Below are 16,896 nucleotides of genomic sequence, written 5' to 3'. Positions count from 1 at the left end.
GTTTTTCCCAGGTAGGCAATGCTTGGATGAGTTCCACATGTTCAAACAGATGTAGGTGGGTGGAGTTGATGACAGCCATGAAGCTGCAAAGGATTGAAACAATTACGGAATATGATTGGACGCTGGAGAAGCGGCAGATCCCTCCCACGTGCAGGGTCAGGTATATAAGGACAGTCTGCCTCAAATTAAAGTATTGAGCACCCCAGCCATCACCGCACACCTGTGGGTACCGGACAGACCTGTGGAGCTCCGGAGAGTGAGTATTATGTGTTTCAATCCTATAGGATGAGATGGAACTGGGAGAGATTAGAGAGACAACTCCAGACATTGAAAGAGTTTCACCCTGAGGAGGAGAGCTGGATGTTCAGAATGTGCCCCACTTCACAGTGTGAGCAAGAGATGAACACGCCAGATATGACTGGAGAGTCTCACCAGTGCATATGGAGTATTAACACGACAAGAAGGGGATGGCAGAGGGCAGCTTTGGAGGTAAGGCAGGAGATTACAGACAGACTGTATGGGGAAGTAGATTAAGGGAAAGGAGATTACAGACAGTGTGTATGGGAAAGCAGATTACAGACAGTGTGTATGGGGTACAGAAGATAAGAGGCGTTGAGTATGGGGTACATAAGATAAGAGGCGTTGGGTACGGGGTATTTAACTCAGTAAACATAAGATGGTAGTAATTACTTTAATGTGGGGTGCAGCTGGCAGTGAATATGGGGTACAAGAGATTAGAGACAATGACTGTGGGATACAGGAGATTAGATACAGTGAATATAGTGTACAGTGTTTCAGATAGTGAATAATAAGGAATACGGAAGAGATGATAGCATTGGGATTAGGGTAGGAGATTACAGACAGACAGTAAGTATGGGGAATAAGAGATTAGAAACAGTGAATATGAGGTATAGGACATTGCAGATAATGACTAGGGAGTACAAGAGTGTGGGGAACGTGAGTACGGGGTAGAGGAGAATAGAAATTGTGAGTATGGGTTATTTGACTCAATAAGGAAGAGATGATAGCATTGGGATAAGTGCAGGAGATTACAGATAGTGAGTGAGTATGGGGTATAAGAGATTAGAGGCAGTGAGCATGGGGTATATAATATGAGTCAGTTTAGGGTACAAGAGACTCAAGACAGTAAGTATGGGGAACAAGAGAAGAGAGGCAGTGAAAATGAGGCCTTTAATTCAATAAGAAGAGATGGAAGAGTTGGATATATCACAGGAGATTAGAGACAGTTAGTTTCTGCCATTTAACTCACTCAGAAAAACATATCAACATTAGATAAAGGACAGGACACAACACACATTTAGCACCATTGAGTACAACCTGAATAGCAGTTTGTCTTTTCTTACACTCCCTGAAAAATGGATAAACAAGTGGTATGCATCATTGTGAAATTGAGACATCAAGTAGGGGTTATTTAACTCTTTGCAAAGAAATGGAAGTGCCTGCGATGATGCAGATTCCCACCCAGTGTGTAGGAGTTATGTACCTCTCGGCAGGAGCAATAGTAGAGTGAGTGGGAGTTATTTACTTCTCTGTGGGAGAAAGAGCAGAGTGAGTAGGAGGTATTTATCTCTCAGAAGGAGTGATAACAGATATAGGTTCACATGTAGCAAACGAAATAGCGATGATCGAAAACGCTGAAATTCGCAGAATATCAGCGTTTGCGATCGCAATTTAGCTGTGTGCTATGTAGGTAGGCAAAATGGTGATTCTTTACTTTGTGCAAGCATTTAGAGAATCGCAATTTGCCATTCCCTAAATGCTATGATTTGATTTGATTTGCTATGCTAGTTGGCATACCAAATTGCGATAATGCCTTAAGGAATCGCAAATTAATTTGCGATTTCCTTTCAAAAAACACTTTTCTGCTTTTTTCCAAGTGACATGTGGCACACATACATGGGCATGTATGTGCACCACATGTGCACACATGCCCAATTCAGGGGTGCAACAGGGTGTCCTTTTGGAACTTGCACCCTTGAAATTGGGCGCGCAATTCCCATTCATTCCTATGGCCCTCTTGTCCCATAGAAATGAATGAGAAGCCATTCCTTATTTGCAACTCGCAATTTGCGAGTCGCAAATAAGGAATGTGTAGAAATCGCAAACATCATTGCGATTCTTACCTACATAGCATTTTGCGAGTCCTTAATAGCGATTCCCTAAAAATCTCTATTAAGGACTCGCTAAACTGCTTTTACCTACATCTGGCCCTTAGTATGGTCCATGTACCTCTTCGATTGAGCAACAACAGAGAAATGGACAGCGCAGGAGATTCCTGCAAAGTGGGTTGCTGTATTCACCTCTGGGAGTGGTGACAGCGGTGACTGCAGTGCTATGGAGAGAGCAGGAGATTAAGTCCCTGACATTTAACTCTGTGAGCAAGATATGCTAGCGGTAGGACTCCACATTATATCCCAGCATATGGTGAGCCCGTGTGTACATTAGGTGTGATTCACAAAAATGCCTAAGGCCAAACTAGGCATGCAAGAGTGAGTTACATTTATGCAACATATTATATGGCTGAGTATTTAATGAAAATAATCTACGCAGTCTTTACATATAAGTATATTAGTCTTTATGCCATATAATACACGACTGAAGCAGCTTTATATTCCAATTTAAATGCTCAACAAATGGATTCACCCAAGACAGGGTCAGAGAGGTTGTCATTGAAAAAGACAGTATCCACTTTTGGATTTACTCACAAAACAAATATAGGACGTTCACCCCTTTATGGGTGTAATATATGAATAACTATACTGACCCCCCATAATTCCATTAATAAGTTTACAATGAATTTACAGATGATTTAATTACAAGTATTTATAACTACTATACCAATAGTAGTAGCAGGTACAATGCAAATACAGTGACGTAGGTAATGAATAGATTAGAGGAGGGGGAACTAAAAATAATTCATTCAGGACTATAAGGGTTAGTGCGCAATCATCATGCATTTCTAATAAATCACATGTATTAGCTGCTATTGTAACATATTTATATGTTTTTTACCCCTACGAACACCTATGTACATATAACTAATGCCTACCTAATACTCTCACAACTTAAACCTAGGAAACACCCACCTTCTTACCCCTTACACCTACACACACCCAAGTTGTCAATTAGCCTTGGTATGTCTAGTGTGCATGTATGCCTCGGCTTCGTGCTTGTCATGTCTGCAATGGACTCATGTAGTCTTTGGCTCCATCTCAAATCTCAGAGTCCATGAGCAGACATGAACCGTGGACTCGAAGTGGTGAGGCTCATCTCACTCAGCATTGGCACTCTGACTGGCACCTTCACCGTCACCTCCTCATGCTTCCAAGTCCCTGGGATTGTACAATGGCAGGAGAGGAGCAGTGTGCACCTTGATATGAATGATAACCACAATTATTCACTCTATGACTTCACCAATCGAGAGTCGCTAAGACACAGGTGCAAACTGTGACATTCTCACTAACATTGCCACCATGTGTCCTCTCTTTCAGATCTTCAAATGTTGGGGTACATTGTGTTCCTGCTTCTTGCCCTGAGGGCATCTGCGGTGTTCTGCCCTGACTGTGGTGAGTTGAGTGCTGTTTGTCTGGCAGGTCAATGACACTGTCTGATGATTTGTACATGTACAGCTTTCAGTGTAAAGTGATGATCTACTGTGTGTATGTTTGTGTTGTTAGTTTTGTGCAGCAAAAGCAGTTGTCACCTCCAGTCCTCCGCAGGACACCAAAAGAATCAGGACGAGTGCTTAATGACTCTAGGACAGTGAGGACCAACATGCTGGCATGACATAATATTGCATAACACATTATGACTTACCATAACAACATGCCACAGAACAGAATAACATTACAAGATAGTGAAATGACATATTATAACTTATTATAATACATAGGTATATATATACATATTCACTGAAAACAAACAAAGATTAAAGTGATGTTATAGTTAGGTGAATATGTCAGTGACTTACACTCCCACCATGACTGCATATGACCTCACATATGACATCACTGATGACATAATTTACAACATCACACACAGTCATATGTTAAGAAGACATTATCTCAATAACAACATTTTGTCTAATAGCTTAAGGCTGCTTAAAACACTTTAAAACATGTTTCTACTGTACCAAAAAACTTGCGTGGAACATCGTGAACAGAAATCATCAGCGTCATACATTGTTGCTCTTCAATACAAAGATACAAACATATTCAATAATCCCACGTTACACCCATTAGCTGGACCCAGGCTGAACAAAATCAAGGTAGAAAAGTACTATGGTATTTACCTGCCGATTTGTAAACTATAAAACAAACTAGCACACTCATTGGATGAGGTCATCAGTGAGGTCGTCAATGATGTAATTTGAGATATCATCAGTGATGTCATAAATGATGTCGTAGAACAAGTCATGACTTATGTAATATGTGAAGTCATAAGCAGTGCATGATGGAGGCCACAAGTTATCAAGAATCTTTTATTCAGTTTCTTTACCACCAAAATTACAAAACATCCATAAAACATACAACATTAATCATCATCCTTCTGTCATAAATATGTTAAAAAACCTTAACATTCATACAACTTGCTGTAGACTTCATGTAAATTATGCTTCTATTACAATTGTTGCTGGTCAATAAATACAGAGATACTCCCACATGTCAATAACTGCCGATACAGTACCACAATTAATTATTAAAACTATCACACAATTTAAAATGTGTAAAATGCATGTATACCATATCATATCATAAAGGTAACGTTGCACTAAGTACGAAAAGCTGCCATTATTAAGATTGGACCAATAACTATTAAAGTTATCAATAGAAGAGAGCCCAATGGCGGACATTCCAATCTGCCCCTCACACCAGTTTTGTTTTTTGTGAATAGTCCTGCACACAATTATTCCGGCGCCCACTGTTGTGCAACACCCCTGTTTTCCAGGTCTTTAGTCCATAAGGCAATGGGAAGTGTGTCAGGTGATGAAGTCAAGGCAGACCTAGTGTTTTAAAAAAAAACTTTATTCATATTCTTTTTTCAAATGTAATTCCTTATTACAACAAAACAGCTCAGCCAATGCGTTTCATTCCCAGACGTGGGTACTTCGTCAGGGCTGAAAACCAATTAACATAAAAGCCTAATCAAAAACATGTACACAAACCAAACAACATGTATAAATATAAAAGACAGTATAACCCACACAGGACAAACAGAAACTTTATTTTTCCTTGTATATTGCTAGTCAAATGGCGGAAAGGTTCCCCACCATACACCGGGCTCAGTGCTTGCTTCATGACGGCTATACTGACATCAGCTTAACCCCTTCGCAGTGGGGGTAATTACCCCGCGGTGTGGGGGAGAGGGGTCACGCGCCACGGTGCTCATGACAAGTCCAGCTCGCCATGCTGCCCAGTGGAGCTGGGCTCATGACGAGCTGGACTCGTCATAAGCATCCATGGGGTTAAGCCTGTGCTCATTGTATATAGGGATAATGGGGCTGTATGACCCATTTCAACAACGCTCTATAAGGGCATTATGGTGGCATGCCAGTATTTTAGAGTTACTGGGACACTGTTATCAATATTGCTGTCATCCCTATGACAGACTCAGTGCTTTGGGCACCACACCATGAAGGGTTTTGACTTTCCTCCATGGAGTTCCTTTGCATATCCAGGCTCGTAATGTGGGCTAGATGACTGTGATAGCTCTATATCTTTCTCGTTGGTGGTGTCAATACACCGTGCTTTGGTCATACGCTTGTCATTTAACGCTTTGGAACTGGAACATGATTACTTTACTTGTGACGACCACAATTATTTATATTACTTCTTAAAGTGAGAACACCATGAACCAAGGGACATTTGGATACTTATATCACCTGTTCCTCTAAATGCTGGTCTCAGCCTGTTCTCGGTTTTCCCTTTTTCTTTCTTCCTTTATCAATCAGTTTTCTCGTCTCTTTTTTCTGGTCTGTCCCTCAGACTGTGCTCATCCTGTGAAGTAAATAGGAAGTCAAAGTTATGTAAATAAAAAGCACAAATTGATGGATACATGATTCCGTCTTAAATTCTTATAATCACATCTGAGGATGGGACACGTCACTGTATACACATACCCAACTCAGACTTTTACTTAATGTGTCCAACATTTGGACTCTTATATGTTTTGTGTGTACTGTGCAAATCAGCTTAATACATTCTAATGGTGTCCACTATGTATCTTTTTGTTTGGTCTGTCCATTATACTGTACTCACCCGGAAGTCGAAGATATATATATATATATATATTCACTGAAAAAACCATAGGTTATAGACCATATATAGTTTGGAATTAGCATTTACAAAACTTTGAAAATTCACTGAAAAAACCATAGGTTATAGACCATATATAGTTAGGAATTAGCATTTACAAAACCTTATTTTACTCACACAAAACCATTGAAATTCCATATATAGTTAGTTGCACTAACTATATATCGCGCACCCGCAATCCACTGCTGATGATGTCACATATTACATCATTCATGACATGGTCAGTGACATCACTGATGACATCACTGATGACATCTCAAATGACATCACTGATGACATCACTGATGACATCATCCAGTGACTGTGTGTTTCTGTAAAGTTAAAATATGTCTTACATATTGAAGAATGAGTGGATGTAGAAGTGTCTGGATGAAGGATTTAGTAGGTGCGTGACTGACTGTATGAGTGAGTGATTAAATGTGTCTCACTGAATGCATGGGTTAGTGTCTAACCTGTCTTAATTTGTGCATCATTATGTCTGTTGTTCTGTAAACTGCTGCATGTGTTGATCAGTAGCTATATGGGTTATTGATTGATTGTCCAAGTATTTGTATGGGAGACTGAGTGTGTGTGTGGCTGGCTGGGAGATGTGTGACTCTGTGCAGATCAATGTGTTCATGTATCAATGATTGTATAAGAGAGTAAGTATGTGTTAGTATATGTTTGAAAATGTAAGGTGCTCTATGTTTAACTGTATAGATTAGAAAATGGAAGTGTGATTGATTCTTTACAGGACTGACTAGGTGTGTGAGTAACTCCATGGATGAGTGGCAGAGTGTGAGTGTCTGTATAGGTGTATGAGTGCATATGATAGTGTTGTAAAGATGAGTGATTGTATGTATGAATGATTGTATGGGTGAATGAGTGAATGTGTGTGTAGACGTAGGAATCAGTGAGTGCGTATGTAGTAACTAGTATTGGTGTGTCAATGGTTTAAAAAATGATATTCTGTATTGAACACTGGGTGTAACAGAGGTTATATTAAAGTGTGAGGAGATGCATTGTATTGTCACATGAATGATATTATCAGTGATGTGACCATTGATGTCAAATGAGATGTCATCAGTGATGTCATTTGAGATGTCATCAGTGATGTCATCAGTGATGTCATTTGAGATGTTATCAGTTATGTCATTTGAGAGGTCATCAGTGATGTCATTGAGATGTCATCAGTGATCAATCAATCAATCAATGACACTTATAGAGCGCGCTACATACCCGTAGGGTCTCAAGGCGCTGGGGGGGGTGCCGCTACTGCTCGAACAGCCAGGTCTTCAGCTTCTTCCTGAAGGAGAGGTGGTCTTGGGTCAGGCGCAGGTCGGTCGGGAGGGAGTTCCAGGTCTTGGCGGCCAGGTAGGAGAAGGACCTTCCTCCTGTAGTCGCTCTTCGGATGCGGGGACGGCGGCGAGGGCGTGGTTGGCTGATCAGAGGTGGCGTTTGGGAGCGTAGAAGTTGATCCGGCTGTTGAGGTAGCTCGGGCCTTGGTCGTGTAGGGCTTTGTGTGCGTGGGTGAGGAGGCGGAAGGTGATTCTTTTGTTGACGGGGAGCCAGTGAAGGTCTCTCAGGTGTCCGGTGATGTGGCTGGTTCGTGGGATGTCGAGGATGAGTCTGGCTGAGGCGTCAGTGATGTCATTTGAGATGTCATCAGTGATGTCATCAGTGATGTCACTGACCATGTCATGAATGATGTAATATGTGACATCATCAGCAGTGGATTGCGGGTGCGCGATATATAGTTAGTGCAACTAACTATATATGGAATTTCAATGGTTTTGTGTGAGTAAAATAAGGTTTTGTAAATGCTAATTCCTAACTATATATGGTCTATAACCTATGGTTTTTTCAGTGAATTTTCAAGGTTTTGAAAATGCTAATTCCTAACTATATATGGTCTATAACCTATGGTTTTTTCAGTGAATTGCAATGGTTTTTTAATAGCAAATATCAAAAGCTGTAAAATGTATTATTCTTTTAAAGGAAAAATATATTTTATATGTTTATTAATACATTTTTTTTTAATTATTTTTTTTTGTTTCGCTCCCAGTGCGCTAACCGGTTAGCTTTCCGTTAGCTCAATTTGCTGCCGCGACCCGGTCCGCGAACCAGTAAACGTTCCGTTTGCGCAACTGTTGCGTTAGAAAACAACATCGTGACGCGTCGCGTAAGCGCCACGTATCGCGTTGTCGCGTAATGCGTGATTTGACGCGTCGCGTTAGCGCACCCGGAAGTGCTCCGGTACGCGAAGCGCAGCTTCTGAAAGCAATTCGGCCCGCGGCGCGGAGCGCGTAACGTAAGCATTACAGGTCATGTGACTTGTTAATAACACTTTTTATTGGTTCATTTCACTTTTGGTTTCCTAATGATGTAAGCCTAGGTCATGTGACCTAAAAATATCACTTTTCATTGGTTTAGAACTATTTTTTTTTCCCAAATGATGAAAACCCCTCCTTGTTTCCTCACTCTGACTTTCATCTTTGTGAGAGGAAGACCTTTTTTCATCACTTAGCAATGGCAAGTGTTGTAGCTTCAGCTAGTGCACCCCCACCACCACCACCGCCTCCTAGGAAGAGAGGACCGCCTGCTGAAGTTATCATTCAGCAAGAGGAGGAAGAAGAGGAAGAGCAGCAAGAGAGGCAGTTTTTGCCTGAGGAGCCCAGGAGGTCTCATGTCAAAGAAAATTATATTTGGGAATTTTTTAAATATCCCTGGGGCCAAAAAAAAGTGAATGCCCGGTATGTAACTTGCCTTATCTGCAAGAAAGATCTGTCCAGAGGGACAGATAAAAAATACAGTTATGGCAATTATACAATGCATCGCCATATGGACAGGTGGCACCCTATCAACTACAGTGCTGCGCAGGTACGTCACCTGCAGTATAACCCTCCTCCTGTGGCCAGTAGATCAAATGTACAGGAAGTGACGGGACCAGAGGCGAGGGACATGGTCCCAAATATACAGATGAGGTTCGGGACAATCAAACAAGTGTGCGTGCGTTGCGGTCAGTTGATTTGCTACAGAGAAAGTAGCATCAATCTAATCAACTTAGCAATTGACAATCATGTTTGTACAAAACGATTCAGATAATAAATTATCTTTTTTTTTTGTTGCTCCTATTGAGCCCTTTACAATGAATCGTTTTCGTTCCCCCCCTAAAAAAACAAAAAAAATATAAAACCGTTCAAAAAATACAAAAAAAGTAAAAAAATGTTCAGAAAAATAATAAAAAAAATATAAAAGAACAAAAATAATAAAAAAAAAAGTTCTTTTCAGAACTACCTCCCCTTTATAAAAAAATTGCTAGAATGTTTGCACTCTGGAAACCTCTATTTCTTTTGGTTCGCTTCCCGGTTCGCTCACCGGTACGCGAACCGGGAGCGAACCAAAAAAAAAAAAAAAAAAAAAAGAGTAAGTATGATGGAAGGAAACAGAGAGTAATGTTAAAAGAAAGACAGCTAGAGGGAGTAACACAGAGATACTGTTTAATAGATCTATTTACCAAAGAAAAGATGGAAAAGGGTATAATTGTGAAAAACAAAATAGATAAGGAAATGAAAGAAAAAAAGGAGAGGAGAAGAATAATAAACAAGAGTTTTTTGGGAATGTGAGTGAATGTTCAAAATAAGATTAAAACATGTGGAATAACATAGAGAAGAAACAGAAAGCAGAAAAGAAGAAGTAACAGAAAAGGAATGATTGAAACAGCAAAGAAATGTAAATAACATAGGGGCATATTATCAACATAGGCGATAAAATTATCGCTGCTTTTATCGGCAGAAATATGCCGCTAAATCCGCTTTAGCGGCAGAAAACTGCCGCTAAAGCTGCTTTTGCGGCAGTTTTCTGTCGATAAAAGCAGCGATAATTTTATTGCCTGTGTTGATAATATGCCCCTTGGTATGCTTGAACTACACGGAGAAAGCATAATGAAGAAGTAGTGAAAGAGTGATGAGTCAGAGACAGTGAGAGTAATAGAGACGGAGTGAGTGAACAAGAGTGAGTAACTATGAGAACAGAGGGACTGAGAAAAGGAGTGGAAGGAGTAGAGTAAGTAAGTAATAGAGAAAGGAATGAGGTAAGTAGCAAAGGCAGAAAACTGAGGGTTAAAGAAATGAACCTGTGGAACTAATAGAAGTTAAATGTGATAGAAACGTAACGAAAAGAGTACAAAACATTTACCTTATAATTTTCGTTAACTTAGTCACTTGTTATTTTTATACTTTCAATCTGTGAAAGAAAGAACAAAAATTTGAAAAATATTAAAACATGTATTTAAAAATTAAAAAAGACAAGGGAAAAGATTGACAATCATCCAATTTTACAAAGAAATAAAGTTAGAGGCCTCCGCTTCTCCATGCCCCCTACACAGTCCTAAATGTATACAGTTTAAACTGAGGGTATATTGTGGAAGATGAAGTGAGGCCTATCTTGCAACATGGTGCATCTTTTGCACTGCTGCTGCGTCACAAAAGTGACGGAACAGCGACGCAAAAGAGGCGCACGGCCATCATAAAACTACCCCTAACATTTTAAATGATTGTTTCTAAATGCTGATAAGTTGTGGCCTATCCACAGATTTGTTTCAGGTGAGTCCAACTCAGATTTACAGATGAAATTTAAGTCATTGAAGAGTACAGAGGAGATAATACATGAGCAGGCCTACCAACGAAGTGAGTCATGTCCAATGCACTCTTGAACAAACATCAGACCTCCTCTATCTCCTTGAACAGGCCTAAATCTCATCTACACAATGTGATTCGTAATGTTATGAAACACAGGTAATGTAACTGAAAAACGTGCAATTTCTTTTGCTCATTCCACAATCACATCACTTGTGTTTTTCCTTTGCTTAGGTATCTCATTGTACAGATGTAGTCTAGCATATGAAAGACTACGCAAAAGGTGAGTATTGTATGCAACGACTTTGACACTTACAGAAGCCTCAGCTTCTCCATGCCCCCTACACAGTCCTAAATATATACATTTTAAACTAACGGTGTCTTGTTGCAGATGAAGTGAGGCCTATCTTGCAACATAGTTAATCTTGTAAATCACTGCTGCATTATAAAAGTGACGGAACAGCAGCACAAAAGAGGCGCACGGCCATCATAAATCTGCCCCTAACACTTTAAATGATTGATTCAGGATGACGATAAGGTGTGGACTATCTAGAGCTTTGTTTGAGGTGAGGCCTACTCAGGGTTGCAGATGAAATTTAAGCTTGTTGAAGAGTACAGAGGTGATAATACATGTGCAAGCCTACCAATGAAGTGAGTCATGTCCACTGCACTCTTGAACAAAGGCCAGACCTCTTCTGTATCCCTGGACAGGCCTTAACCTCATCTGCACAATGTGATTCATAATGTTAGGAAACACAGGTAATGTAATTGAAAAACGTGCAATTTTTTTTGCTCATTTCACAATCACATCACCTGTATTTCCTCAGCTTAGGTATGTCATTGTGCAGGTTTAGTCTAGCATATCCAAGAGTATGGAGAAGGTGAGGACTGTATGCAACAGAGCAATGTACATTACTCACCTCCCTTGACACTTACAGAAGCCTCAGTTTCTCCATGCCTCCTACACAGTTCTAAATGAATATCATAAATACAAAAAGGTACAGAAATATTATACATGTTAAATGGTTTATTTTTGCTGTTCTCAGAATGTATCAAATTTCACTAAAAACAGTGAGTTGTAGGTATTCATCATATAACAGTGGGGGAAAAAAAACACAATCAAAATGATTGTGTTTAAAAAATCCATATAACATATCCAATCAGAAATCAGAACTCCTCAAAAGTAACTTACTTTCCATGACGTCGAAGGATGTCCTATGAACAGCTTATACTCTGTTGTGCTGCTATTATTTTCTGCCCGCCACTTTCTGAAAGAAAAGCTCCATCGTTTTGACAAATATGTTACATACAATAAATGACTTCTCGCTCTCTACCGCACATTTCCTCAAGGCCAAATCGTGTAAGAGCCATTTATAACACTTGGAATTCTTCTAAGCAAATCCCGTCATTTTCTTTTTCCGCAACTTTTAGAAAGAAAACGTTCAAGATCACTTTCACAATCCTGTACTAGTAATATCTCACCCTTCTTGCTCACTCATGTTCCACATTTCCACATTTAACTTTTGACTCTGTACTACACTTATCCTCAAGGCCAAATAGTGTAGGAGCCATTAGAACCTCTTGAATTTCCTCAGAGCACATCCCGAGATTCTTTCCCTAAAATTTTGGTTTTAAAAACACCAGGTAAGAATTTTTAAGGTCAAAAGGCAATTTTTTTGGGAAAGTTAAAACAGAATCATTGCATAATGACCAGCCGTTTCTAGACTTTAAATAAGCTGTGTAATGTCCTGATGTTGTTGAAGGACCGTCATGATATATAATTGCTGCAGTTACAAAAGTCCTTCCTGATATTGACAACTGCGAAGCCACAAAATTTTTAATTAAAGTTGTCAATTTTGTTCCATCAGGCCTCCATCGTAAGGAACATTAAAATGACATACTGGCCATATGTTTGTATAAATAATGTGGACAGCATTGCTGACTTACATTGGCTACACTCCATGTTGTGATCGGCTGATTTTACTAGCTTATTAAAGGACACTGATTTACTGTCTGGCAAAGTTAAATATATAAATCTTTCTGAGTCTACACTAGTAGTACTTGATACCCTACAGTTCTCGCAGTCATGCTGCCATTGATAAGAAAGGCCAAACAGGTGATCGACATCTACACCTTCATCTTGCAATACATCAAGCATATACATTAAAAACTCCTGACAATCTTGCTGAATATTTTGAGAGAATTGCGTTTGACCTGAACATTTGTCTAACAGATTTCGAATTTCAGACACACTTTCTAATTTTGTTCTATCAGTGCTACATTTCTCTAACACAGAATTCAGCAAGCAGCAAAAACTTTGATCCGAATTGATCACAATCTGTTGTTTTAAAGTTTCTAGACAAAAGACAACATTAACCACTACATTAGCATAGCAGTTGACACCAGAACTATTTTCAAATTGAAAACCAACAACATCTTCAACAGAATCCTTTTTCTTTCTGCTTATAATTTCAGGTTCATCGACTTTTCGTCTTTTTGCTAGAACCGCCCTACTATTGGTCACATTTCTTCGTTTCCGGCCTACCACACGTTTCTCAAACAAAGGATATTGAGGCAAATGTGGCGCATACTCTCTTCTTAACCTATTGTATTCCTTAACACAATCTAGATCCGCACAAATGTTTGTGACATCACACTCAATCAAGTACAATCCCGATAAAGTTCTGACTCGTGACAATGCCACATATGCCATACCCTCCTTGAACACAGAACTGCCAATATTCACCAATGCACTGTCTACACTTAAACCTTGCGATTTATGGATTGTCACCGCATATGCCAAGCAAACAGGAAACTGCTTACGGCGAACATATAGGTCTTTTACAAGCAAAAACCTAGCAGAGCAACGACCAATTAGCTGTACTTCCTCAATGCCATCAAATTTAATTTTTAAAAATTCAATTCCATCTCTATTTCTGTATTTCACAAAATCAACAACATTACCCATTGATCCATTTACCAAACCTCTTTCAACATGTAAATTCCTTCTTAAAAGTATACGGCAATTTAAGCACACATTCAGAGTCTTTTCAAAACCTGCAGTTTTAGATATAGGCTTCTCTAATGAATCCAATTTTGATTTCAAATTATCAGACAAAATAATTGTTGATCCCATATGCTCTACTCTGTCAATACCTTCCAGTTTCACAATCTCTTGGTTTTCTAAATGCAACATTTTGTTGTTGAAGATGGCACATTCTGCAAGAGTTGGCATCAAACATATTCCAGATTTCTTCTCAGTAATTTTCTGAAAAATATTCTCAGGCACAACGTCTTGTTCTGGATACAAATTTGACAGTAATCGTGCATGTAAAGCTTCTTTCCCATGCTCGGTCACTTTTCCGATTCTAACATCTTGTAGAATATTCTTGTAATCTTCATCCTTCGCCTGACGCATATTTTCACGCAGTTCAGCATATTTGAAATTTAACCATATATTGACGTTGCCAATGCTCCCTAGGCACTTCCTGGTATCTTCATGCGTGAGCATTTTGAACACAGGTTGTCCTTTCACTGGTGTCAGCTGCAGAAGATCACCGAAAACAATGATGTGTTTGCCACCAAATAACACATCATACTCTGTTTTGAGAACTTCTTGCATTCTCAAATGCACAAAGGCAAGCATGACATTGGAAACCATGCTTACTTCGTCAATGATAAGAAGTTTCATTTTCCTCAACACTCTTGAAACTTCACAACAAGCATCTCCAGATAACTTGTGGTATTGTAATTTGTTATCATGCTCCATTGGCAGCATCAGTAGACGATGCAAAGTAATACCTTTAATGTTATGTGCTGCCAGTCCAGTTGGAGCGGTGACAACACAAGACAGCGATGACTCCTTTTCTGCAAATAACATGAAATTGCTTTAATGAGGAAACTTTTTCCAGTTCCCGCTTCTCCACTCACGTACAGTCGGACAGGCTTCAACGACGTACATGAGCACTCTTTCTTCTCATGACTTAATCCATGATCAATTTGGTTGGTAACTTCGTCATATATTTTCTTCTGCTCAACGTTCAGTTGTCTTTCCAAGTCTTCTAAGTTAACCGCATCCTCCTGAGCATGTGCCATGGCTCTTTCCACTTCAATCATGGCAGTGGCAGCTTCATTTTCGATAACTGGTCCTCCTAGTGGATCCTGACTCAATGAAAAAGAACTCTGACTGTCCTGAGAACTGTCTCTAGCATTCTCGGCTGCAATCGTTGCTTCCTGCTCGATTTCCGCATTCAACATTTCTAGATATTTGGGAAAAACAGGACATTCTATGGTCTCTTTGGCGGCATTGAAAGAGTCTTCATAAGAGAGGAAATCTCCAGGCAGTTCCTCTTCTGCACGCCAAGTCTTGAAAAGTTGCAAAAGAGCTAAATAGAACAACTCTTTTCTTTCAGGAGATTCACCACTCAATTTTCAATGATTTACCAATTGACATTTTCTTTGCTTGACCAGACATCCCTCACTTCCAATTACAGCATATACTCCTTTATCAATATCTTCTTTGATGTTCCACTTGAATATGTAATTTTGCAGAACCTCATACAGACAAACATTCTCGAGGTGACTGCTTCTATTTGGATAATATGTATCCAACATGTTGGTCTTCAAAATATCTGTACTGTTTGGCTCCTTTGCCGCCAAATACTCAATTTCCCGTACAGGTTTCAGAACTCGATTACGCGTTGCAGCAAGACCAAGACTCGCCCAAACGATACTCCTTGATTTGGCATAGAGACTTGCTGAAGACAACCGGTCAGAACATTCGTAAGCTCCGATTTCTCGATGCGACAACATCTTCAGACTGAAACTGTACAACTTCTTACTGAGGTTCTTTTCATGGGAAATGTCCTCCCACATATCCTTCAATTCTGTCTTTTCTTTTTTGGTGATGTAAGATGTCACATACCGAGCCACAGCCATACAGTTATCAGCCACAAACTGTATATCCATGTTAGCATTCCACATGGACAAAATCACTGGGTTGTAGTCGTTGATGTACTTGGACTCTTCGTTCCTTTTCAAATTGTATGTATTTTTGGGTGATTTCTTCATCACATTATGTCGCAGCGATGACATCAAACTGTTCACTCTTCCTTTAGAAATCACCGGTCGTGGAAAGGCGAAACGACATTTGGTGTAGAACTTGTCCTTGTTTCTGAATTTACGACGACAGTACTTTCCGCAACGATGGCTTTGGAAGCGTAAAACTTGTTCTCTTAGGCTTTTGTCTTCCTTTGCCTTTGGAACAGCACATGTAGAATACTGTTCTATGAAACTCATCACTAAGTCATCTGGATCTGTTCCAAATTTGGGTGCATTTTGATCCACAGCAGCATATGTATATGAGGAGCACCTCTTGCTTGGTACTCCTTCCTCCAGAAGAAATCCAACACCTCTCCAAGAGGTGGATTTTTCTTGTTCATGATGTAAGACATCATAGCTTCAAATCTATGATTAAAGTACCTGCATACATTCACTGGATCCAAAGAGCACAGTTCTCCGGGTGTCTTGAATTCGATATTTTCAATGTTTCCATTTGCCTCTCGTAGAAATTCAAGTAAGTCTTCCCAGCCATACTCGGCACAGCTGAGAGTGAGGAACCATGTGGGAGTTCCTAAGTTCCTCAGCATACATTTTAAATCACCATGACGACGGTACCAGTACTCATTACTACCACGCTGACACGCCATGAGATTAATCAGGTGAGAATCCAAAATACTGTCTTGCACATTGACTTTATCCATAAAGTCACTTGCCGAGATGTTTTGCATGTGTACACCACTTTTCAAGATATGGTTCACTGCATATGACAGTCCAGACAGATCGCTTTCAAACAGGAGATTAAACAAATAGGGAATGCATTGACGAAACCTAGGATCTTCTGCATACAATCGTAAAGTCCGGTATTCAGAAGCAGGAATCTGATC

The 16,896-nt window shown here is 39.7% G+C and overlaps 1 protein-coding gene across 1 annotated transcript in view; it reads left to right on the top strand.

Moving 5' to 3' along the window:
- Positions 1-207: 207 nt before the first annotated feature.
- The window catches only part of LOC144792834 (CD5 antigen-like), a 380,767-nt gene continuing 364,078 nt past the window's right edge, over positions 208-16,896 (top strand). The window contains exons 1-2 of the mRNA XM_078668030.1: positions 208-256; positions 3,513-3,587. Of these exons, the coding sequence (XP_078524156.1) occupies positions 3,521-3,587 (67 nt within the window). The 5' untranslated portion in view covers positions 208-256; positions 3,513-3,520. The remainder of the gene's footprint in view (positions 257-3,512; positions 3,588-16,896) is intronic.

The sequence above is a fragment of the Lissotriton helveticus genome, chromosome 11 (genome assembly GCF_964261635.1).
Source record: "Lissotriton helveticus chromosome 11, aLisHel1.1, whole genome shotgun sequence".
In the NCBI taxonomy this organism is placed as follows: Eukaryota; Metazoa; Chordata; class Amphibia; order Caudata; family Salamandridae; genus Lissotriton; species Lissotriton helveticus.
The sequence above is the reverse complement of the archived record's forward strand: the minus strand, read 5'-3'. Positions and strand labels throughout refer to the sequence as shown.